This window comes from Saimiri boliviensis, chromosome 4 (assembly GCF_048565385.1).
Source record: "Saimiri boliviensis isolate mSaiBol1 chromosome 4, mSaiBol1.pri, whole genome shotgun sequence".
Taxonomy (NCBI): Eukaryota; Metazoa; Chordata; class Mammalia; order Primates; family Cebidae; genus Saimiri; species Saimiri boliviensis.
In genome coordinates this window covers 163,435,062-163,458,491 of record NC_133452.1, presented here as the reverse complement: position 1 = coordinate 163,458,491, position 23,430 = coordinate 163,435,062, and the positions used below count along the sequence as shown (strand labels likewise).

General features: G+C 40.4%; 1 protein-coding gene across 9 annotated transcripts in view; it reads left to right on the top strand.

Moving 5' to 3' along the window:
- CARMIL1 (capping protein regulator and myosin 1 linker 1) overlaps positions 1 to 23,430 on the top strand; it is a 354,136-nt gene that overhangs the window by 169,069 nt on the left and 161,637 nt on the right. For all 9 annotated transcript variants that reach the window (XM_010338003.3, XM_010338002.3, XM_010338001.3 and 6 more), the window contains 3 exons: positions 9,714 to 9,811; positions 10,158 to 10,228; positions 10,454 to 10,527. In XM_010338003.3, coding sequence (XP_010336305.2) covers positions 9,714 to 9,811; positions 10,158 to 10,228; positions 10,454 to 10,527 — 243 coding nt within the window. The remainder of the gene's footprint in view (positions 1 to 9,713; positions 9,812 to 10,157; positions 10,229 to 10,453; positions 10,528 to 23,430) is intronic.

Below are 23,430 nucleotides of genomic sequence, written 5' to 3'. Positions count from 1 at the left end.
AGAGGAGATCTACTGCAAATGGAGAGAATTCAGAGGAGAGAGCAGGGAAAGGAGAGGCGGTTCACATGAAGGAACCAACTGGGGAGAAGGTGCAGATTATAGTTTAGAAAATGCCTGGCAGAGGGCCGGGCGCGGTGGCTCAAGCCTGTAATCCCAGCACTTTGGGAGGCCCAGGCGGGTGGATCACGAGGTCAAGAGATCGAGACCATCCTGGTCAACATGGTGAAACCCCGTCTCTACTAAAAATACTAAAAATTAGCTGGGCATGGTGGTGCGTGCCTGTAATCCCAGCTACTCAGGAGGCTGAGGCAGGAGAATTGCCTGAACCCAGGAGGCGGAGGTTGCGGTGAGCCGAGATCGTGCCATTGCACTCCAGCCTGGGTAACAAGAGTGAAACTCCGTCTCAAAAAAAAAAAAAAAAAAAAAAAAAAAGAAAAGAAAATGCCTGGCAGAGAATTAAATCACCTAAATGTATCTGACTTGCATTTCTCTTTCCTACCCAATGCACACAGTTAGCTTGTCACAATAAGCTTAATAGTTTCTGATTTTTAAGTTATGCCTTTACTCTTGAAGTGCCTTAGATTGCATTACATGATTTTGGCAGGGGAAACATACAATTATGTCGGTATTGGTTGTTGTGACTAGAGAGGGTGGAGAAGTGGGTAACCTTTTCTTTTCTCCATATGCCTTAGGTCAAAGCTATCAGTCAGAAGAATATTTGCTTTACATAAATAATGCACAACAGAACATGCAAAATTAAATATGTTTCCAGTGATGTCATGTATCCCATTCATGATAAATTGGAGACTATGAAACTATATTTAGAATCTTTAGACCTTGTATGACTCATTTGTCCCATCAAATACATTTCCTGAGCCTGTCGTGGGGACCCTCGTCTCCTTCCTTGCTTAGGGGACTTCTGGTGGGGACTGATGAACAGAAAAGGGTCTCATGTGCAGGTACGAGGAACCAGGTGAATCAGGAGGAGTTAGAGCGAGGAAAATTATCAGTTTGGGTAATCAGTTCTTGAATACTCTACGTTGGACTCTATATAAATGAACCAATGCCTCCAAAGATCTGAATGTCTGATTTTACCGAAATATAATTATGAAAATAACATCCAGCTTCCAAATCAAGTATATGAAAACATACAGCCTCGGCAACTTAGTGAGACCTCATTTCTACTAAGAAATTTAAAAAATGAGCTGGATGTGGTGGTACACACCTGTAGCCCCAACTAATGGGTAGGAGCACCTGAGGCCGGGAGTTTGAACTTGCAGTGAGCTATGACCACACCACACTACATTCCAGCCTGGGTGGCAGAGTAAGACCCCATCTCAAAACACACACACACACACGCACACATGCACATACGCACACACACACACACACACATGCACACACACACTCACTATGATCCACCGTCTTATAGTCAAGAGGATGCAGTTTGGAAGCAAATGGAGGATTTAAATCACAGTTTGTAGTATTAACATGTTGTATTTTCTTCCCATCTCCTGTCTCCAAATAGATGTTAGGATGCTTCTCGCTTCCTCTCTCCTTCCCTTCTAAAATGACATTTTCTCCTTATTAAATACGGAAAGTTTAATTCAGAATATAGAGAACATGGAAAGAAGAAAGAAGAAAAATCGTCCCAACTCAAATCACTTGTTAACATGCGTTTTGTTAACATTCCCATCTTTGCTTTAGACTGGCCTTGGAGGCCTCATCTCTCAGACAGCGACAGCCCTGGGAGGTGAACTAGGGGAGCATTTAGAGCCTCAGGGTCGTCATCTGCTTTATCAGGGTAGTGTGATGGCAATTCCCTTCCGGAAGCCGTTCTGTTTTATGGCCTTCAGCTTTTCTACTCTCCAGAACTTTTGCTTTTCTCCGAAACAAAGCTAGATTTTTAAAAACATCCAACGAAGTTGTTGATACAGGTATGAGGTGTGAAAATGTGAAGTTACTATGAAGAAAGGTGGTGAAATAGGATTATAGATACAGAAATAAGAGAAAGCTGGTTGCCTGTTTTGGTAGTCTCTTCACTTAGTAAAGCAGTAGGTAGCCTTTGCTGTGGTACAGTTTGCAGCAGTAAAGCCTGTGCTACTCTGGAGACAGTTACCATGTTGCATAGGCTGAGCACTGGAATTGAATTTTAAAGAAATCATTACTTTAAGTAGATTAAAATAATGTATAATTTTTTGTGTCATAGTCTATCGTGAGATTTGCAGGGAGAAAGAGTTGATGTGTTTGCCATCCAGTTTGCTGTTTCTTGCTGCCACATGTAACTATATTCTGAGTCTTGTGAACATTAAATGCATATAATGCAAATGTTGAATCAACTTCGGTGCTGCCTGCACACGAGAGACATGTCTTGCTTATCTGTTTCGTTATAGGATTTTGGTTTAACTTTTATGGTACTTTATTTGGACGACAGATCCTTTGTCTGTCTGTCTCTGTGACACTCTGCATGTGTATGTCCGTATGTCTGTGTTAGCAGGTGCCCTGTAACACATATGCTGATGGGGCTGCTTGTCTCATTTAACTACAGGCAGAAAACAACTTCTGTAGCGTGGATTCTCCTCTCAGTCAGTCTGTCAGTGCACAGTGTTAGCATAGATAAGAAACAGTTCCCACCTTCTGGAAATTTAGTTCCTACAACTCTATCTCATACCGAAATGAATAAACTTGTTTCATGAGACTCCTTTAGCTCCTGAAATCTCAGTTAAAAAAGGAAAAATGAGAACTGTAAAGAAGCAGAGCTACTGGAAAACGCTTTGCCGGGCACGTGTGCAGGTCTGCTGTAGCTGCTGCCTCCGTTGCTCTGATTGATTTCCCCTTAACCCTGAGTGTGAATGTCCACTGTTGTTTTTCAGGTGGAACTGAGGCTCTGGTTTCCACCAAATCTACCATCAAGATTAATTTATTTTTTTCTGCAGCTGTAGACTATCAGCTTCCTGTTTTTAATCCCACCAGCTTCCGGTCCAAGATTTTTGCCGTATTTTCGTCCTGCGTTTGAGTAGCTAAACGCTATCCTATGTATCATCAAAAGAGCATGCCCTGTAGTTCCTGTGGAAACAAAGCAAGAAGTGATCTGAGATGAGGTTAGACAAAAGTCCAGCTTTCTGTGTCCAAGGTTTACCTAATTGAGTTGAATAATGGCTGAGTCTACTTCTGACAACTTTGCTGTTTCTTTGCATAATATCTGCTTCGTTGTCTTGATGTAGACAGAATTTAATGCCATTAAAGTGCCAGATGATGGCATCGAACCAAGATGAACCATTCCGAATCACCAGATTCTATAATGTCATTTTAATTATAATGTCTTCTCAAACATGGTTACCCCCAAATTAAGGACTTTTACTAGAATAATGGTACTTAATCACAGGTTCCTTTGAGTAAAATAGACGAAAGTCATGGTACGCTTGTAGATCTTGTGTATTTACACAGATTTTGAGGAAGTTAATGACATCTGACGTGAATTAGGTAAACAGGCATACCTTGGAGATACTGTGGGTTTGGTTCCAGCCTATTGCAATAAAGTGAGTCAATAATTTTTTGATTTCTCAGTGCGTGTAAAAGTTATGTTTACTATACTGTAGTTTAGTAAGTATGCAATAGCATTCTGTCTAGAAGAATGTACATACCTTAATAGAAAAATACTTCATTACTAAAAATGCTAACAATCATCTGAGCCTTCAGGGAATTGAAATGTTTTTTACTGGAGAAGGTTCTGCTTGCATTGATGCTGATGGCTGCTGTGACTGTCAGGGTGGTGGTAGCTAAAGGCTGGGGCGGCTGTGACAATTTCTTAAAATAAGACAACGGTGAGGTTTGCCACATCAGTTGACCCTTTCTTTCATGAGAGATTTCTTGGTGACGGGCAGTACTGTTTGATAGCATTTTACTCACAGTAAAACTTGTTTTGAAATTGGAGTCAGTTGTATTCAACCCTCCCGCTGCTTTATCAGATAAGTTTATGAAATACTCTAAATCATTTGTTATGACTAAAGGGACATTTAAAAAAAAAAAAAAAAAAAAGGAGGCTGGGTGCGGTGGCTAACGCCTCTAATCCCAGCACTTTGGGAGGCCGAGCCTAGCAGATCACCTGAGGTCAGGAGTTCGAGACCAGCCTGATTAACATGGAGAAACCTCATCTTTACTAAAAATACGAAATTAGCTGGGCATAGTGGTGCATGCTTGTAATCCGAGCTGCTTGGGAGGCTGAGGCAGGAGAATCTCTTGAATCCGGGAGGTGAAGGTTGCAGTGAGCCCATTATCACTCCACTGCACTCCAGCCTGGGCAACAAGAGCAAAACTCTGTCTCAAAAAAAAAAAAAGAAAAGGAAAAACAATCTTTTGTTGTCATTTCAACCATGTTCACAATATCTTTACCAGAAGTAGATTCCATCTCAAGAAACCTTTCTTTACTCATCCTTAATAAGCAATTTCTCATTTGTTAAAATTTTTTTGTGTGTGAGTTTATAGCAGTTCATTCACATCTTCAGGCTCTACTTTTAATTCAAATTCTCTTACTATTTTCACCACATCTGCAGTTACTTCCTCCACTAAAGTCTTGAACCCTTCAAGGTCATCCGTGAGGCATGACCTTGCGTATTTTTTGAAACTCCTGTTGATGTCGATCTTTGGACCTCTTCCCATGAGTCATGAATTTTCTCAATGGCATCTATAATGGTGATTTTTTTTCTGAAGGTTTTCAATTTACTTTGCCCAGATGTATAGAGGAATCACTATCTATGGCTGCTTATATAGCCTTACAAAATATATTTCTTAATAATAAGACTTGAAAGTCAAATCTGTTCCTGGATCCGTGGGCTATAGAATGGATATTATATTAGCAGCATGAAAACAACGTTGATTTTTTACACTTCTTCATCAGACCTCTTGGATAACCCGGTGCATTCTTAATGAGCAGTAACATTTTAATAGGAATCTGTTTTTCTGAGGAGTAGATCTCAACAGTGGGCTTAAAATATTCAGTAAACCATGCTGTAAACAGATCTGCTATCACCCAGGCTTTCTTGTTCTATTGTGGAGTGCAAGCAGGGAGACTTAGCATCATTCTTAAGAGCCTGGGGCTTTTGGAATGGTACCTGAGCATTGATGGGCCTTAACTTAGTCACCAGCTGCATTAGCTACTAACAAGAGAGGTAGCCTGTTCCATGAAGCTTTGAAGCCTGACGTTGACTTCTCCTACCTAGTTAAGAAAGTCCTAGATGGCATCTTCTTCCAATATGATGCTGTTTATCTACATTGAAAGTCATTTGTTTAGTGTAGCCATCTTCATCAATGATCTTAGCTCTGTCTTCTGCCTAACTTGCTTCAGCTTCTCCGTCTGCTTCATAGTGTACTTTTATGTTATGGAGACAGCTTCTTTCCTTAAACCTCATGAGCCAACCTTTGGTAGCTTCCAACTTCAGCTTCGTCCCCTCTCTCAGCCTTCATAGAATTGAAGAGAGTTAAGGCCTTGTTCTGGATTAGGCTTTGGCATATGGAATGTAATGACTAGTTTGATCTTCCATCCAGACCACTGAAACGTTCTACATCTCAGCAATTAAGCTGTTTCACTTTCTCATCATTCACGTCTTCATGGGAGTAACACTTTTAACTTCCTTCAAGAACTTTATCTTTGCATTTGCAATTTTGCTGATTTTTTGTCGCAAAAGGCCTAATTTTCAGCCTCTCTCGGCTTTCCCTGTGCCTTCCTCACTAAGGTTAATTGTTTCTAGCTTTTGATTTAAAGTAAGAGATGTGTGACTCTTCCTTTCACTTGAACACTTAGAGGCCTTTGTGGGGTTATTAATTGGCCTAATTTCAATATTGTTGTATCTCAAGTAATAGGGAGCCTTGGTGAAAGGGAGAGAGAGAGAGAGAGACAGGAATGGCTGTCAGTGGAGCAGTGAGATCACACACACTTTTTTTTTTTTTGAGACGGAATTTCGCTCTCGTTACCCAGACTGGAGTGCAATGGCGTGATCTCAGCTCACCGCAACCTCCGCCTCCTGGGTTCAAGCAATTCTCCTGCCTCAGCCTCCTGAGTAGCTAGGATTACAGGCGCGCGCCACCATGCCCAGCTAATTTTTTGTATGTTTAGTAGAGATGGAGTTTCACCATGTTGACCATGATGGTCTCTATCTCTTGACCTCATGATCTACCTGCCTTGGCTTCCCAAAGTGCTGGGGTTATTATAGGCGTGAGCCACCGTGCCCGGCCTTTTTTTTTTTTTTTTTTTTTTTTAAAGATGGGGTTTTACCATGTTGGCCAGGCTGATCTTGAACTCCTGACTCCTGATCTCAGGTGATCTGCCCACCTTGGCCTCTGAGAGTGCTGAGATTACAGGCGTGAGCCACCACACCCGGCCTTTTTTTTTTTTTTTTTTTTTTTTTTTTTAACACACACACTTTTAATTAGCTTATTTGCTATCTTATATGGATGTGATTCATGGCACCCCAAAATAGCTACAACAGTAATGTCAGAGATCACTGATCACCTCACCAAAACAGATACAATAATAATGAAAAGGTTTGAGATGTTGTGAGAATTACCAGAATGTGACACAGATAAAGAAGTGAGCGCACGCTGTTTGAAAATGGCACTGGTAGACTTGCCCAGTGCAAGTTTGCCACAAAGCTTCAACTGGCAAAAAATGCAGTACCTGTGAGGCACTCACAATACCTGTGAGTGTCGTATCATAAAATGAGGTATGTCTGCCCCTGATTATACCTTGGTCATAAAACTTAACAAAGATGGAGGAGGAATATTTTCCATGCTAACAGAATGTCTGTATTTAAATGATTTGGTATGAATTTGAGCTTTTCTTCAGGAGTAGACAACCCAACCAGGCAGCCTCTCAGGCCCTCACATATTTGATCTGGAATCCATCCATTCAATCAGAAAATGTAAATAACGGGGGACATTTTCTTCCACTGTCTACAAGGTGATTGAAATTCGTAAGAATGACTGAGAGTATTGTATGTAGCAGAGTGCCTTGAAATCATTCAAGATGAAACTATATTCAATATGAGTTAATATATTTATTTTGCCACCTTGTACCCAAGTCCTCTCATGGTTCTGCGTGACTGATCCCCTGACACCATTCCTCAAGGCTCATGGCCTCTCCACCTCTACCCCATTTTATCAGTTGCTTTTGTAGCCATGCCCTCGACCTTGTCATCTCCTGGAACAGCTTCTTCCGTGGTGAAAAAACAGTTTAGCCCTCCCCCTCTGACCACGGCCTTTCACGTCCTCTCCCGTGGAAGGACCAGTATTTGGACTTTGTCAAGGCCTCCAGACTGGGGATGGCTTGGCTTTTCTTCTGCCATCCCCATCCTGCCTTCCCCTCCATTCTTCACTGCTCAGCCCGCAGCATCCGTGACTTCACCTACGCCTTGTCAATGTCCTGTGCTCCTTCTGTACCCACTGTTTTTCTGATATACTCTCCTGGAAATCCTGCATCCTGCTGCTGGCCAGCTGCCCACTTCTGCATAAACACTTGGCTGCTCATGGCTGCAGGAGAAAGTCCCACAGCTCTCTCTCCCTGAGACACCAAGAATTCACGACCTTCGCTCTCAGCTGGACTCTTAACAGTCTCAGAAAGTTCTTTTTTCTTTCTCAAGCTGTGTTTTCTATTTCTCCCTTTTGCAGAAAATTGAGAACAAATACCTACACAGGCAGACATTTGTTCACAGTGCCCGTCTAATCATCACGTCCCCTCTCTTTACAGTCTGCCATGGCTCCTCATTGCCCCGAGTATAAAATCTAAATCCTTTTATTTGACCTTCAAGACTCATCATGGCCTGGGATTTTGCTTAGCTCCCCAGATTCTTCTGTTACTCCTCTCCTTATCACACATGATTTGCCAGCTGTTTTGAACTAGATTGGGTTTCTGGTAAGCGTGGGCTTTCTCATCTCTGGGGGGTGTGCTGCTCCATTATCAGAAACGCTTTGCTGGCCCCTGCCTCACACTTCCTCCCGACGTGCTTCACCTGATTGTCGCTTTTTGCCCTCCTGTGGGTCTTAGCAAAGATGTATTTTATACCAAAGAGCATTTCCAAACTCTAAGTGCCACCCCGTCTCCTCACCAGGGAATAAGCTAAGTGCCACTTCTTTGCCCTTGCTTCCACCCTGAACTTCCCTTGTGATGGTTCTCTTCCACTAGCGCCTGGTGATTCGTCTGTTTCTCACAACAGACTGCTAGCTTTGTGAGGGCAGGGGCAGCATCTGTGTTTAATCACGGTTGTATGCCTAGCACCTGGTTTTGGGTCTTGGCACTCTGTAGATCCTTCATAAAAAATTTTTTGAGTGAATTAATGGATTGGTAAACTATTCATTAAATGATTACTTCACGACAGTATCAGTTAACATATATTGACTTTACCGCACATGAGGGATTCTTTTTTTTCTTTTTTTTTTGAGACTGTCTCCCTCTATCACCTAGGCTGGAGTGCAGTAGTACAATCTCACTGCAGCCTCTGCCTCCCATGCTCAAGCATTTCTCCCACCTCAGCCTCGAGAGTGGCTGGGATGACAGGCACATATCACCACACCTGGCTACTTTTTGTAGTTTTTGTGTAGATGGTGTTTCGCCATGTTGCCCAGGCTGGCCTTAAATTCCTGGGCTCAAATAGTTGCCTGCCTTGGCCTCCCAAAGTGCTGAGATTACAGGCTCAGTCCTGGGGGTTATTCGAATAACTTTATTAGTACTTTTTTTTTTTTTCTTCTCACAGTAACCCTATGGGTTAGCATGTCAGAAACTGACAAAATCAGAAATGTGTCAGTTCCTGAATAAGGAAACCTTGGAATGGTTGGCTGTACTTTTTTGTCTTTTTTTGAGATGAGGTTTTGCTCTTGCTGCCCAGGCTGGAGTACAATGGCATGATCTTGGCTCACTACAACCTCCGCCTCCCGGATTCAATGGATTCTCCTGCTGCAGCCTCCTGAGTAGCTGGGATTATAGGCGCCTGCCACCACGCCCATCAACTTTTTTTTTATTTTTAGTAGAGACAGAGTTTCACTATGTTAGCCAGGCTGGTCTTGAACTCCTGACCTCAGGAGATCCACCCACCTCAGCTTCCCAAAGTGCTGGGATTACAGGCATGAGCCACTGTGGCCGGCTGCTTGGCTGAACTTTTAACCACTACTCTGCATGTGTAGGCAAGAACTTGATTAGGTTCTGAGCGGGAGGGTGGGGGCTGAGTGGTGTTGCACATTTCCTGCCTCAGAAGAACCATGGCCCAGGGGAAGAGACAGCAAATGGAACAACTATTCCAGTATGACTTGATCAGTTTCTTTGTGGACATCTGTGCAGGGCACTGTGGAAGGACAGAAGAGATTTTTACTTTAATTCTTTGTACATTATCATTATTAGCTTGTGTGTATAAGTAATTTATGTTTGGTATACACACACACACACACATATATATATATACTTTTCAAACTACTGTAACAAAATCTAACAGTATACAACTATAAATCGATACTATATTGCCAAATACCTTTCATCTACAAAGGAAAGTTAGAGATTTATTGTTAAGTTTTCTAGATTTCCAGCTCTCTAGTACTCAAACAATAAAATTATATTTACTGAAATTGAAGTGACACTCATCTTTGTTTTAAAAAAAGGAATGTGACAAAATATATTGATATGTGCAGTTGAAAAATGTGATTTGTGAAATGCGTTGTTGTTGATCTTATAGGAGAATCATGAAAAAAGTCTCCATGGAGCCATCTGAGCGCCTGGCTAGTCTCCAGTCTCTGTGGGACAGCCAGACTGTGGCTGAGCAGGGCCCCTGTGGTGAGCATGCATTTTAAAACTGAAATGTGAATAGCTGGATGGATATTCCCCTGCCAGGAAGTTAAGTCTATTCCTAGTGTGCTACTGTAAAGGTGCAATTAGTTTCAAGGTGTAATTAGCAGTGCACAGACTTTAGATTGGTGGACAAAACCCCTATATTTAAGCTGTATTGCATCCTGCTGTATACTTACTATAGAACAGGGAGGAGAATCGTTGCTGCGTTTCCCCCCCCGAAAAAGAAAAGGATAATCAGCATTGTAAACATCAGCCATATTTAAAGCTTTTAAATTTTAATTTAAAAATCATTTTGCCAAAAGCCTGTCAGTGTTTTTGTTGTATGTTTCAGGTGGATTTTCTCAGATGTATGCCTGTGTTTGTGACTGGCTTGGATTTTCATACAGGGAAGAAGTACAATGGGTAAGAATATCTGTGTCCATGTGCGTGAGCACACACAGTCCTGGAGAATATTCTAATATTTGGCTGACTTAGTTTTGTTTTCTTCCCCTACATTTATTTTTCACTTAAAATCTTTGTCAGATTACATAAACACCTGCCATTGTCATTGTCTAATTCTCACTGTCTCTCTTGCGTCCTTGATCATCTGCATGGACTGATTACATGACTGAATTATATTTCAAATAGGATGTGGATACAATTTATCTTACCCAAGATACCAGGGAATTGAATTTACAAGATTTTAGTCATCTTGACCACAGGTAAGCCACTTTCTTTCTTTCCTTTCTTCTACTCCTATTTTTTTTAAATCAGAGCTGCAGTTCTTTGGTGGCACTGAAGGCTGTACATTATCTCCAAAGAATCATTTTATAAGAGAAATCAGGAGAATTTAAGAATCTCTGGATTTTGCCTTTTAAGTTACAGTTTCAAATGTGTTTATCACTGTGGATGACATGTGTGGTGCATGTGTGTATCCAAACTCCAGAGTTCATAGTTAGGAAATGTGCTGAATTTTACCACAAAAACCATATAATTCTTAGGTTCTTATATCGGCCTACAAAAGTCTGTTTACCCTCTCAATAAAATTTAGTATTATTTTACGTAATTGCCATTTAGAATGTTTTTTCAAGGATGAACTTTTATACTGAAATTCTAAGATATGACTTTTCGTTCAGAGTTTCTTTATGAATTGGGCATTGGTAGGGTGTGTATGTGTATGTTGGTGAAAATCAGTTTGCCAATATCTGCCTTGTGATAGTGCTAATAAAGTCATGAAACCTGTTAACAAGTTATTAGAGAGACTTTTAGGTTTAAGATCTTGACTTGAATATTTTTAGGGCTATGGCTTGTGAGATTCAGGCCTCAGAGAAAAGCTTCGTTTGGTTCCCATATCTCTTAGCGAGAGCAGACCTGGCAACTTTATTTTGCTCCGTAACAAAGTCGAGCCTGGCCCTGTTCCAGAATGTCTGGTAATTTATCCTGGCCTATCTCAATCTCCTTAGCCCTGGATGTGCTGCTACTTATTGTAGGTAGGCAGGGATCATCCTTACTTAATAAACTTCAGCTCAATAAATCTTTTCTCTGATTGGAATTGAGAGAGAAATTTGGGATTCCAGCTATATCTTTTGTGCCATTTAGTCAACTGGAATGTCACCGAGGGTTGATGTTGCCTATATGTCATCTCAGCACCAGCATCTTGCTTCCCAAAATACCGTTTTGAATTATTTTTCCACCCACCTGGCAGGAAATCCAGAATTGCAGGGTGGTCCCTGAAGAGTTCTAGCCGTCTGAATCTTCCTCTTGTACAGTAGCAAAAGAAAAAAGACAGACATTTGTTACCTGTCACCGCTGATCTTATCAGAAGTTTTTTTTTAAGTACTTCAAAGCTGTTGAGCTCATAGGAGCAGATCAAAGTTTTCCAAAATTCAAATTTTTGCTCGAAGGATATAATTTTACAACTTTACTATTTGGAAAAAAAAAAAAACCATATTATCAAGTGAAGTGATATCTTGAAGTGATCAGATTGCTTCTTACATTTTAGTGGGTATGTCCACCAAATCCCAAATCTGAATAACTATACGTTGTAAGTTTTTCATGATAGCCCATTGAAAAAAAGAAGCTGGTTCTGCTGAAAAAATGCAACTATCACACAAACACTTTACATTGGGCCAGTGATCTCTCTGATACACAGAGGAACATGCTTCTCATTTTGAGGATACTTCTTATTTTGTTACACGGGATACTAAAATGTTTGTACTCAAGGGCTAAAATTTAATAAAATGAGTAACTTTTACTGCTTCACCCTGAACATTCTAAAATGAAATTGATCTTTGTTTAAAAAACTAGGAGCTTGCGTCAGTGAAGATTCCCGCCTTGGCTTGTGCTGAGGCGCTAGCAGTTTTCCCCACCATCGCTTTTATACCTTCCGTCCAGAGGCTGACACAGTGAAAGAATAAGTTTGTTGCAGTGTGGTCATGAAAACAATTTGAACCTGTGAACCTCCTGAATGAATCTCAGGGTCTCCTGAGGGTCCAAGAATCATCCTTGGAGAACATCTGACCTATGGGAGTGGAGAGACTGTAGGGCAGTTAGAGGCATTGTTTTGGATTGACTTTATTATGCCATAAAGGTTTTTATACCATTGATAGGTATGTATAGGGTCAGTGCCACACTTTTTAGCAAATCCACCATGTTTAATGTGGTCTCATCTACCAGCTGACCCACCATATTTAATTAATCTCTCAGCAAAGGGAAACTGTATTTAAATAAGCCACTAAATACAGTTACCCGAAGTGCGTAGCATGGTATTTAAAAATGAGAAATTTGTCAAACCTATTAGAATTTTTCTAAAAGGATTTACTAATTCCTTGGTTGGAGAATTTTCAGTTCATCAGTAAAGACTGCATTAGTGGGGTAGACCCAAATCATCTACTTTTCTTGCTTAACTAAGGAACTAGAAGGACATTTGTCATTATTGAGACTTTAGATGAAGATTTGGAAAACTTTTTTTTTTTTTTTTTTTTTTTCCTTGGGTCAAGGACCAGATAGTAAATATTTTAGACTTCATGAGCCAGACAGTTGCTTTTGCAGTTATATAGTTCCACTGTGGTAGCTTGAAAGCAGGCCTAGGCAATACATCAATGATTAGTGCTGTGTTCCAATAAAACTTTATTTGCACAAATAGGTGTTGTGGGCTGTAGTTTGCTGATACCTGCTCTACATCAGCCACCTCTAATGTAGAATGTATGTACCTAAAGAAAAATCCTAGATGGGCTACAAAAAAGTAGTAGAACTTTGTATTTATTATTGACTCATTTTAATATTTCTCCTTGTTTTATAATATGTGTGCAAATATTACTATGTAGTCTTTACAGTGCAATAACTATTAAATAATAGATAGTACTCAAAAAATTTTTTCTGTTTTTTACTAGTCTTACTACTAAAATTAGAGCCAGGTTGTATGTAAAGAGAGTGTTCTCAGTCCTTTTAGATGGGTTTTTTTGATAGTATTTTGCTAATTGAGTTACAACAAACTTTATTGGCTGAATATTTCTGTGTAGTAGAAGCTTGAATATGCTAATGCATGAAGGGATCAGTCAGCACTGAAGTAGTATAGCTGGTAGGGTTCATTGTGGGGCAACTTGATGTGAGGCGTGGGTCATTCTTCTACCTCTGCTGGTGTTTTTCTCATTGAGTGTGAGTTATGGAGAGGAGGGGTTAGACAATTTGGAAGTGTCAGAGAAGACGTTAAATGGACTGCGTGTTGGGCTGGAGTTTGTTAGCAAATATGGGCAATCATTGTCATATGTATACCTGAATTTTCCCACGATGACAGTTAGTTCCTGTGTTCCCTGTTTGCACATATTTGACCATATGTTCCCTATTTGAACATAATTCAGATACAAGCAAGCAACCTTGTTTGTGATTTATGTTTATTTATTTATTTACTTATTTTATAGTGTCAAATGGTTATACTTTTTATTTCAATGATGTTTGTCAATTATATTTTATTAGAGGTTTTGTGGGGTTTTTTTTTTGTGATTTTTATTTATTAAAATGAGAGTCTACATGCATTTTTATGTAGAGGTGTGTGAACTTCATATTATCGCTAGACTTCTTTCCAAAAAGCTGTACCTGTTTCATAGAGTTAGTAAGAAAGCTCTCCTCATTGGCCATCATTCAAAACTTCATCTTTTCATGCCACTTTTTCTTGCCATTATATTTAGTCTTCATACTTAGAAACATCCATTTGTAACAGTCCTTAAAAGCGTTAGTGCTTCTGGAAAGGAAGTTTAGTGAGGGCTAGGCTGTGTGTGTCTTGCTCATGCTGCGTGATGTGATACTCTAGAGTCAAACCATTGTCCAAGAATGAAGGGTGTCTAAGGGACAGTGATCTGCTCTAGTGGAGCAAATCAGAAACCTGGAAGGGAGAGAGGATTGTTTCTAGAAAGCCATCAGATTACTCAAATATTTTCTACCACCATGCTCAGGTTGGCAGTTACAGCTTTAATGTTATTCTTAACCCCATTTTGCTTCAAGCCATGGCTAAATTCTGTCTGGATTCTTACACAGTTCCATTTGTTTCTTTTAGTTTACTTATCCTGGTCATTATTTTCTTCTGCCTAGAGGTTTGTAACTACCATTTTTCCAGGACCAGTTCAGATTTATAGTGGGGGATTTGAGTCACGGGAGAGGCACTGATGTTAATGTTACGGGTCTAAGAGGAAACATGGCTTTGGCAGCTTGCTCATCTGAGAGCACACAGATGGAGCAACCAACTGTTTGTGTGGGACCCCCATCACCACACATGGGACATGGTTTTAGAAGGTGCAGGTGTGGTGACAGGGCAGTGCCTTGAAGAGCCCCTGCTACTGTCCTCACCCCTCTGATTTGCCTAGGATCTGCTCTTCTTCAGACTTAGGCCGAGTGTCAGGACACTGTGTCCTTATATCATGTGACCTGTAGCCTCTGGAGCCGAAGGATGGAGAGGCACGTGCATCGTCCTGTCCTGGGGCTGCTTTATCGTACACCTGGCATGCTGTTCTCTTTTCATTGTGAACTTGGCTTCCTATTTCTGTACATTTTGCTACCTCACGAAAACCTGTAAGATCTATCTAGGTGCTTGAAGGTAATTTATAAGCAATTTGAAGGTTGTGATGATGTTTTCTTATTTACTCTGGTTCTGTCAGAATGGAGTCTACGACCAGTCACACTGTTATTGCTGAATAAGCATTCAGAAGTAAGAATGACAGTGATCGTGCTAGATCTAGCCAGTTAGACTCTGGAGGACAATAATTAGGAAGTTCTTGGAAAAATGCCCACTCCAGTTGTTATTTATAAAGTGTCCAGTTGGCATTTTATTTAAATATATTCTTTCCATTCTGTTTTAGGTTATCAGTGAGCCAAAAAAAAAAAAAAAAAAAGAAAAGAAAAAAAAAAGAAAGCACAGATTGAAAATTTGTTAGAAATTTTTCATGGATTTCTCAAAGGTCTATGAGCTGACATGTTTAAAAAAATTTAACTGCACTGTAATTTGGAGTGGTAGGGAATTATGAAGGTAGAGGTAATGGTGCCAAGAAAAAGAAAATATATAGCTTTAACTACATCGATTTCTCTTGTACCTGCAAGATTTTTAAGAGGAGCTAATCTCATCAATTCTTCGTAGACCCAATGACATGCATCATTGAGCTTCAACTTGGCTCATAAGAGTCCGTGCAGCAGATTCATGCTTTTGTGTTATCATATTTCTTACTGATCAAGGTGACATTCTTGAGTGTGATACTATCAGGAAAGAGTTGTGAGTGTGCATTATGTTTGGCAAGGTTATCCTAAGGACACTGCTGTCGTTCTTTCCTGATCAGAGCTCCATTTATTTATTCCTTGTCTCATCTTAAAAAGCATTGCTCTTTGGAGGATGGAGTCAGGTGTGAACAGCATTGGCTGCTATTTCCATTCCTGAATTTGTCTCAATGGTTCTGTAGAACAGTGGTCCTCAACCTGATGAACTCTATGGGATGAATAAGATGATGATATGTTAGGGATGTGATGCCAGTAGTAGAACTTGTTTTTTGTCTGTTTTTTTTTTTTTTTTTTCTCATTTTTCTTGTTTTTTTTTTTTTTTTTTTTTTTTTCATTTTTATTTATTAGTGTGTGTATGTTTTATACTGTGCTTAATATTAAGCCGTGGTGCCATAGTACATGTGTGTGATCTATAGATGAACACATTTTTTAGAGAGGGGAATACTCAAAATTCTTTGCTTTGGGGAACGAATGATCAAAAAATGTAGAGACCACTCATTTAGACCTCTAGGCATGTCTTTGTCTGCAAACTGTTTGAGGTGTTTACATCCTTCGTAGGGTCAGTGAGTGGTTGCCCTAATAATTTAATAATATATGAGACCTGTCTCTATGTAAATTAGGATGGCAGGAAGGGATAGCTAATTTGTGGCATTCTTAACTTTTTAAAGCTCTCCAAATCCCATTTTCAAAATAGATGGAATGGAGAAAACTCTAAATTATTCCCAGAAAGGCTATCAAATGAATATGTCCTAGAGTGGTAGTGCTGGGCGCTGAGTTTCACCAGCCTTTCCACAAGCCTGCATAATCCACTGTGTGCGTGCGTGGAGCGTGCAGAGTGGCAGTGCTGCATTCTTGCAGTGAAAACCTCCTTTGAGCCTGTAAATGTCTGTAAGATTTATTAGGGGGAAATCTTCACTCCGTGGTATGTGGATATGCTAAAAATAATCATGGTGTTCATTGAATTACTGCTCTCTCTGTGTGTGCTTTTCTCAAATTGCTGGTTTCCATCAGTATTTTTGTTCTTTAACACTTTCCTGGTATATTTAACACTGTATTTAAAAGTCACAGTGTTTTTAAAATTTCAGGGAGATGGCAGGCAGGAGAAAGGGACTACAGATGGAAATTTTGACTGATAATAACTAGGAAAAGTAAATTCTTATAAAGTCAGGCATTTCAGAAAGATGGGATCAGAACTAGGTTATCTACGTTTAATAGGTTATTTAGAGCCTAGACTAGCAAAGAATTTGGCAAGACATCTAGACTCTCAATCCCTTGACAACTTCTTTGTTTTTGCATTTTAACTTTTTTTTATAAAATAGCCCCCATGTATTAGCATTTTATTTTTGATGTTCAAAAAAAAAGAGGAGTACAATTGTTACTTCAGAATGCATCTTAATATTCTTCTAGAAACACAAAAAATTAGCTGGGCTTGGTGGCACATGCCTGTAATCATCCCAGCTACTCTGAAGGCTGAGATAGGAGAATCGCTTGAACTCGGAAGGTGGAGAAAGGGACTACAGATGGAAATTAGTGGAGGCTGCAGTGAGCCGAGATTGTGCCACTGTACTCCGGGCTGGGTGACAGATCAAGACACTGTCTCAAAAAAAAGCTGGGCACAGTGGCACGTGCCTATCGTCCCAGCTACTCAGGAGGCAGAGGTGGGAGGATCGCTTGAGCCCCGGAGTTCTGGGCTGTAGTGCTCTATGCCATTGGGTGTCTGCACGAAGTTTGGCATCAACATGGTGACCTCCTGGGAGCGGTGGACCACCAGGTTGCCTAAGGAGGAGTGAACTGGCCCAGACTGGAAATGGAGCAGGTCAAAATTCCCGTGCTGATCAGTAGTGGGATCACACCTGTGAATAGCCACTGCACTCCAGCCTGGGCAACATAGCGAGACCCCGTCTCTTAAAAAAAAAAGATATGTAAAAACCAGAAACCAAATGATTGGTTAGTTGTGATGGTGATCTGAAAATCTGTGGCTATGCTATACATCCTGGGTTCCTCTGCAGAGTATGAAGACTCTTTTGATGGTAAGGGAGGCATATTAGTCACTAGTGAGATGATAGCACAGTGATTAAGACACGAGATCATGAGTCACACTGGCTGGTATTGAATCCTGGCTCTGCCTCAGCTAGCCCTGTAACTGTGCATGTATCAAACTTCCCTGTACCTTCCCAGTGTTCATCTGTAAAATGGGATTAATAATTACACCTCTCGAGCTGGGCGCGGTGGCTCAAGCCTGTAATCCCAGCACTTTGGGAGGCCCAGGCGGGTGGATCACGAGGTCAAGGAATCGAGACCATCCTGGTCAACACGGTGAAACCCCCGTCTCTACTAAAAATACAAAAAATTAGCTGGGCATGGTGGCGCATGCCTGTAATCCCAGCTACTCAGGAGGCTGAGACAGGAGAATTGCTTGAACCCAGGAGGCGGAGGTTGCGGTGAGCCGAGATCGCGCCATTGCACTCCAGCCTGGGTTAACAAGAGCGAAACTCCGTCTCAAAAAAAAAAAGTAATAATAATAATAATTACACCTCTCTTCTGGGGTAATTATGAAGACTATATGGATAAATATATTTAAAGTACTTTGTGTTAATACATAAAAATGTTCAAATAATTGCTTGTTATTTTCATATCCTAAAAGGTTTTCCCTTTTTTTTAAATGAACAGTGTCTAACGTGACAAATTTTCTTTTTTTTTTTTTTTTCTTTTTTTTTTTGAGACAGAGTTTCGCTCTTGTTACCCAGGCTGGAGTGCAATGGCATGATCTTGGCTCATCGCAACCTCTGCCTCCTGGGTTCAGGCAATTCTCCTGCCTCAGCCTCCTGAGTAGCTGGGATTACAGGCACGCGCCACCATGGCCAGCTAATTTTTTGTATTTTTAGTAGAGACGGGGTTTCACCGTGTTGACCAGGATGGTCTCGATCTCCTGACCTCGTGATCCACCCACCTCAGCCTCCCAAAGTGCTGGGATTACAGGCTTGAGCCACCGTGCCCGGCGACAAATTTTCTTAATTGAAAAAAAAAATTGGCCGGGTGTGGTGGCTCACACTTGTCATCCTAGTACTTCGGGAGACCAAGGTGGGTGGATCACCTGAGATCAGGAGTTCAAGACCAGCCTGGCTGTCATGGTGAAACCCCATTTTCAGTAAATAAATAAATTAATTAATTAAATTAAATAAAAAAAGAAAAAAAATTAGAAAATCCCTATATTACAGAAAATTTTGGTTTTCCAAAAACTAGTTCATGGTTCTTTTATGTGATGCTCTTACTTTATTAGTTTTATGATGACATTTTCTTCCGGAAAGATATAAGAAGAAAATCTTGAAAAGAAAAGTTTTAAAGGAAGGTTTCGATTATTCTGAAGTGTCAACTGACATGATAAATAAGGATCTCAACTTTTTCTTTCTGTTTTTTAAAGACAGGGTCTTGCCATATCACCCAGCTGGAGTGCAGTGCCTCCATCACTGCTCACTGCAGCCTTGACCTCCTGGGCTCAGTTGACTTCCCGCTTCATCCTCTTCAGTAGCTAGGACTACAGGCATGTACCACTGTGCCTGGCTAATTTTTATTTTTTAAATTTTTTTAACATTTATTATTTATTTGTAAAGAGGGGATTTCATCATGTTGCCCAGGCTGGTCTTGAAAACTCCCGTGTAAAAGCTATCCACCTGCCTCCGCTTCCCAACGTTCTGGGGTTACAGGTGTAAGCCACCACACCTGACCTGGATCCCAACATTTCTTTATACTCCCCAACCAGTAATTAGTTTAACAACAAAACCGAAAAAGCTCTATGTTTAGTAAATTTACATCAGGAAAAAGTTAGTGAATATTAATTGTCTCATCTCTCTTCAGTGTCTTGTAAGAAACTGTGCCACGTGGCTCTAAAAGGTATTAATACTGGATCTCTCTTCTCGGGGTTCGTAGTCTTAAGATGTTTTTGCTACCATTTTAAGGAAATGGTAGAAGTAATGTTTGGAAATGTACAGGAGAATGCTATGTTGCCATGTTGCCAGGACTCAGGAGAGGGTACCCTCAACTGTTAGAACTGCTTTTAAGACTGACTTGACTTTTCAGATCAAAGGTTTTATTATAATTAGGAGTTTCTTAGGCTGTGAAAGCAAAACACAGTGGGGGATGCACAATAAATGTCGTGGACTGAAGATGGTGAAAAGCTGTTACAACTTCCTGCCACGAGAAATCACTTAATATGACAATGGCTGATGTTTGGAAACCCTTCGTCTTATGTCAGTTAACTGCATCAGCACTTAGTGAAAACATGAGGAAGGGTCAGTCCTGCCGTAAACTCCATCAGGGAAAATCAGGTAGTCCTTTGCAGTGAGTTGGTATCAGCAGTAGGGACATCCATGCAAATGTCAGATTAAATATTTATTCATGATCTGCTAATGTGCTCACTTACTACTGTGTCCTGAGAAAGCCATCCAGGAAAATGAACTCTCAGAAGTGAGATTAGTTGCATAGTGTCTTGTGTATTTTGTAATTTCTGTTAAAATGAGACCTCATCAGAGTCTTGATTATTACTTGCTCCATAATTTGTTTATTTTATGCAAACTTGTTTGTTCCATGCAGGACTGATTTTCCTTGATCCTTGGAATTCATGTTTGTTCTGGCTGTCATGGAGGCTTGATGCCCAGAGAGTAATGAATTCTAGGGGTCCTGATTGTCACTCTAGACTAGACCTTGCCTCTTACATAAAGCATTTGCTGAAGTACTTCCTGGGCACTTGGTCTTAAAGTGCAAGCCCCTTGTTCTCAGCGTATTGCAACCAGGTTGAGAAGTATTAAGCATATGAAAAACTGAGGTTTTACATGTTGGTATGTGTAGCTATAATTTATTACTTTTGTTTCTATTTCAATACCTAAGGTATGAACATTCCGTAATTTATCCATTCTACCGAATGTTTGTTAGACATTTTGATTAGTGAATTGTCTGTTTTCTGTAATGCTGCTAAGGCCATTCTTGTACCTGTCTCCTTAGAGAAAATTGTGCAGATAGGTACCAGGATGCAAATCACTGTAAATTTAACCACTGTGTTCACCATTTAACACAAGAGATAGGCTACTGCCTCACCTTGAAAGACTTAACATATATCAATTTTCAATCACAGTTCCCTCCTTCTCCACCTTCACCACTCACTTATAATAATGATGCCAGTAATTCTTTTGCTTCTTTATAGTTTCATCACAAAAGTATGCCTATTTTGATTGGCATTGCGTTACGGCTATAAATCATTTTGGAAAGAATTCTTTTGCCTTGGCCCTCGTTCTAGCCTCTGGACCCACCTTCTGCCTTAACTCCTCCCACGTGTTTGATACATCATGTCTGTATTGCAGAGACTGTTTCCCTGCCTCTAATACTTCCCACTGATAATGCAGAAATTAACTTTCTGAAACATTTCTCTTTAAAAGCTTTCTATGACTACCTTTCATGCATGCTGTCATGCCCCCTAATTGTAGCTTTCAGGTCTTATTTCTAGGTGCTAAGCGTTCTGGTTATCTACTGTTATGTAACAAAGTACCTCAAACTTAATGGCCGTAGCAAGAACAGTCAGGAGACACAATGAAGGCTTCCTCATTCATGTGTCTGGTGCCTGATGCTGGCTGTGTGCTGAGAATGTGTCCTGGACTTCCTTCCAGCAAGGCAGCACTGGGTTCCATGGGTGAGCTTGCCGTGAGAAAGGGCTGGGTAGAGGCTGTATTACCTTTTCTAATCTAGCCCTGACAGTCCTGTAGTTTGAAGGCCATCTGTGTTGTTTTTAGTTTCTGGTAATCATGAATGTAGCTCTTAAAAATAAATAATTATCTACATTTTTTTGTGAACATAAATTTTGATTTTTCTTGGGTGATTTCCTAGAAGTGGGATTGCTGGGTCAGATGTCAGGTATCTGTTAAACCTAATAAGACTCTGTTAACCTGTTTTCTACATGGAGTGTGTCATTTTGCTTTCTCATCGGCCACGTTTGAGGGTTGCTCTGTGTCCTTGTCAGCACTTGGTATTGCCAGCTTTTTCCTCTCTTTTAAACCATGCAGCTCCGTTTGGTTTTTCCCTAACGTATTTTTCTTATGGCTAATAATTCCGAGCATCCGCTCCTGTGCTGATTTGCTATGCATATGTTTTATTTAGTGAAGTGTCTGTTTAGATCTTTTGCTTATTTAAAAAAAACGGAGTGATTTTTAATTTTTGAAAGTTCTTTATGCGTTTTGGATATAATTCCTTTTTCAGAAATGGGATTTGTAAATATTTTCTGTCAGCATGTGGCTTGTCTTTTTCTTAACATCTTTTGTGGATCAGAAGATTTTAATTTGGAATAAAGTCCAGTTCATCAATTTTTTTCTTTTCCTGTCGTGCTTCTTGGAGACCTAAAACCTCTTAGACTAAGCCACACCTCACTCTGTTGCCCATTTCTTGTGCTTAGAATATGTGTCTCCTCCCGCTCCCTCATCTCTGAGGGCTCCGTAACATCCTCTTTCACAGCTTGCTTGTCTTGATTGGCACCCCTTTTGTATGCACACGCAGTATTGTGTATTCCCCCACCTCACTAGGGCTTGTTTCACTGTATTGTAGCTGTTTTTCCTTCCTGAGCCTCCTGCTAGGCTGTGCCGGGCCATCAGTCTTACAGGGCGGTGCATGACCATTTTCTGTGTTTATTTCTGCATCAGGCCCAGTGATTGATGCAGGATGGCTGGCATTTGTTGAACATGAGAATGGATGGAATTGCTGGATATGCTCAGGTTCCCATGCCGTTGTACATGCTATTCCTAATTTCTTGAGACACTCTGTTGCTGTCTTCCTGGCTGGTTGGTTCCCTTCTGATCTTTTAAGCGGGTGAACCATTTCCCCATTTACTCCAGGCTGAATTACTTGCTGTCCTACTGTGCTCTTAGGGCTTTTTGTTTGTTTTTTCAACATTCCCCCCATTGTACTACAGATGGTTGAGTAGGGGTTTTTCTTTACCACTGGAGTGCGGAAGAGGAACAAGAGCTACACTTCTTTTTCATCTCTTAGCTCTCAGAACCTAATAACCTTGCCTAGTACTAAGGACTGAATAAAAATTTACTGAGTGTGGTATGCGATTGTCTCCCTCCAGTTGTTTTTAACATTACAAAGCCTATGCATTAACCTAATTTAGAGCAGGTGTCCCCAAACTTTTTACACAGGGGGCCAGTTCACTGTCCGTCAGACCGTTGGAGGGCCGCCACATACTGTGCTCCTCTCACTGACCACCAATGAAAGAGGTGCCCCTTCCTGAAGTGCGGCGGGGGGCCGGATAAATGGCCTCGGGGGGCCGCATGCAGCCCACAGGCCGTAGTTTGGGGACGCCTGATTTAGAGAAACAGGGTAGGCAAACCATGCCGTATGCTTAGGCCCCACTCGTCCTCATGAATAATTTTTTTCTAGAGCAAAATGTTTTTTATGTCATTTGTAGAAGATTTAATTTTCTAAAATGGATCATGAATATGAATCACAGAAAAATTTAAAGACTAAGAATTTTGTTAGAAGAAATTAATATCACCTTTAATGCTAGCACAGTATCCTTCCGACATTTGGCTTTATTTCTTTCTTAAAAAAAGTGCTTATTTGCTAGCATTTATATCTTATTTTATATGTAGATTTTATTACAGTAATTGATTATATCACACAAATGTACACTTTAGAATGCTGTATGTCTTAAAAATGTAATATTGTACCATAAGCATTTTTGATGTTAAGTATTATATGTAGATATGATGCTGTTTTACCCATTCATTAATGTAAAACCTGTTTATATAAAATGATGTGCCTTTAAGTTCCTGAAAATGACTTCATCTATGACAAAAGCCAGTTATACTTCAAATCAGATCATG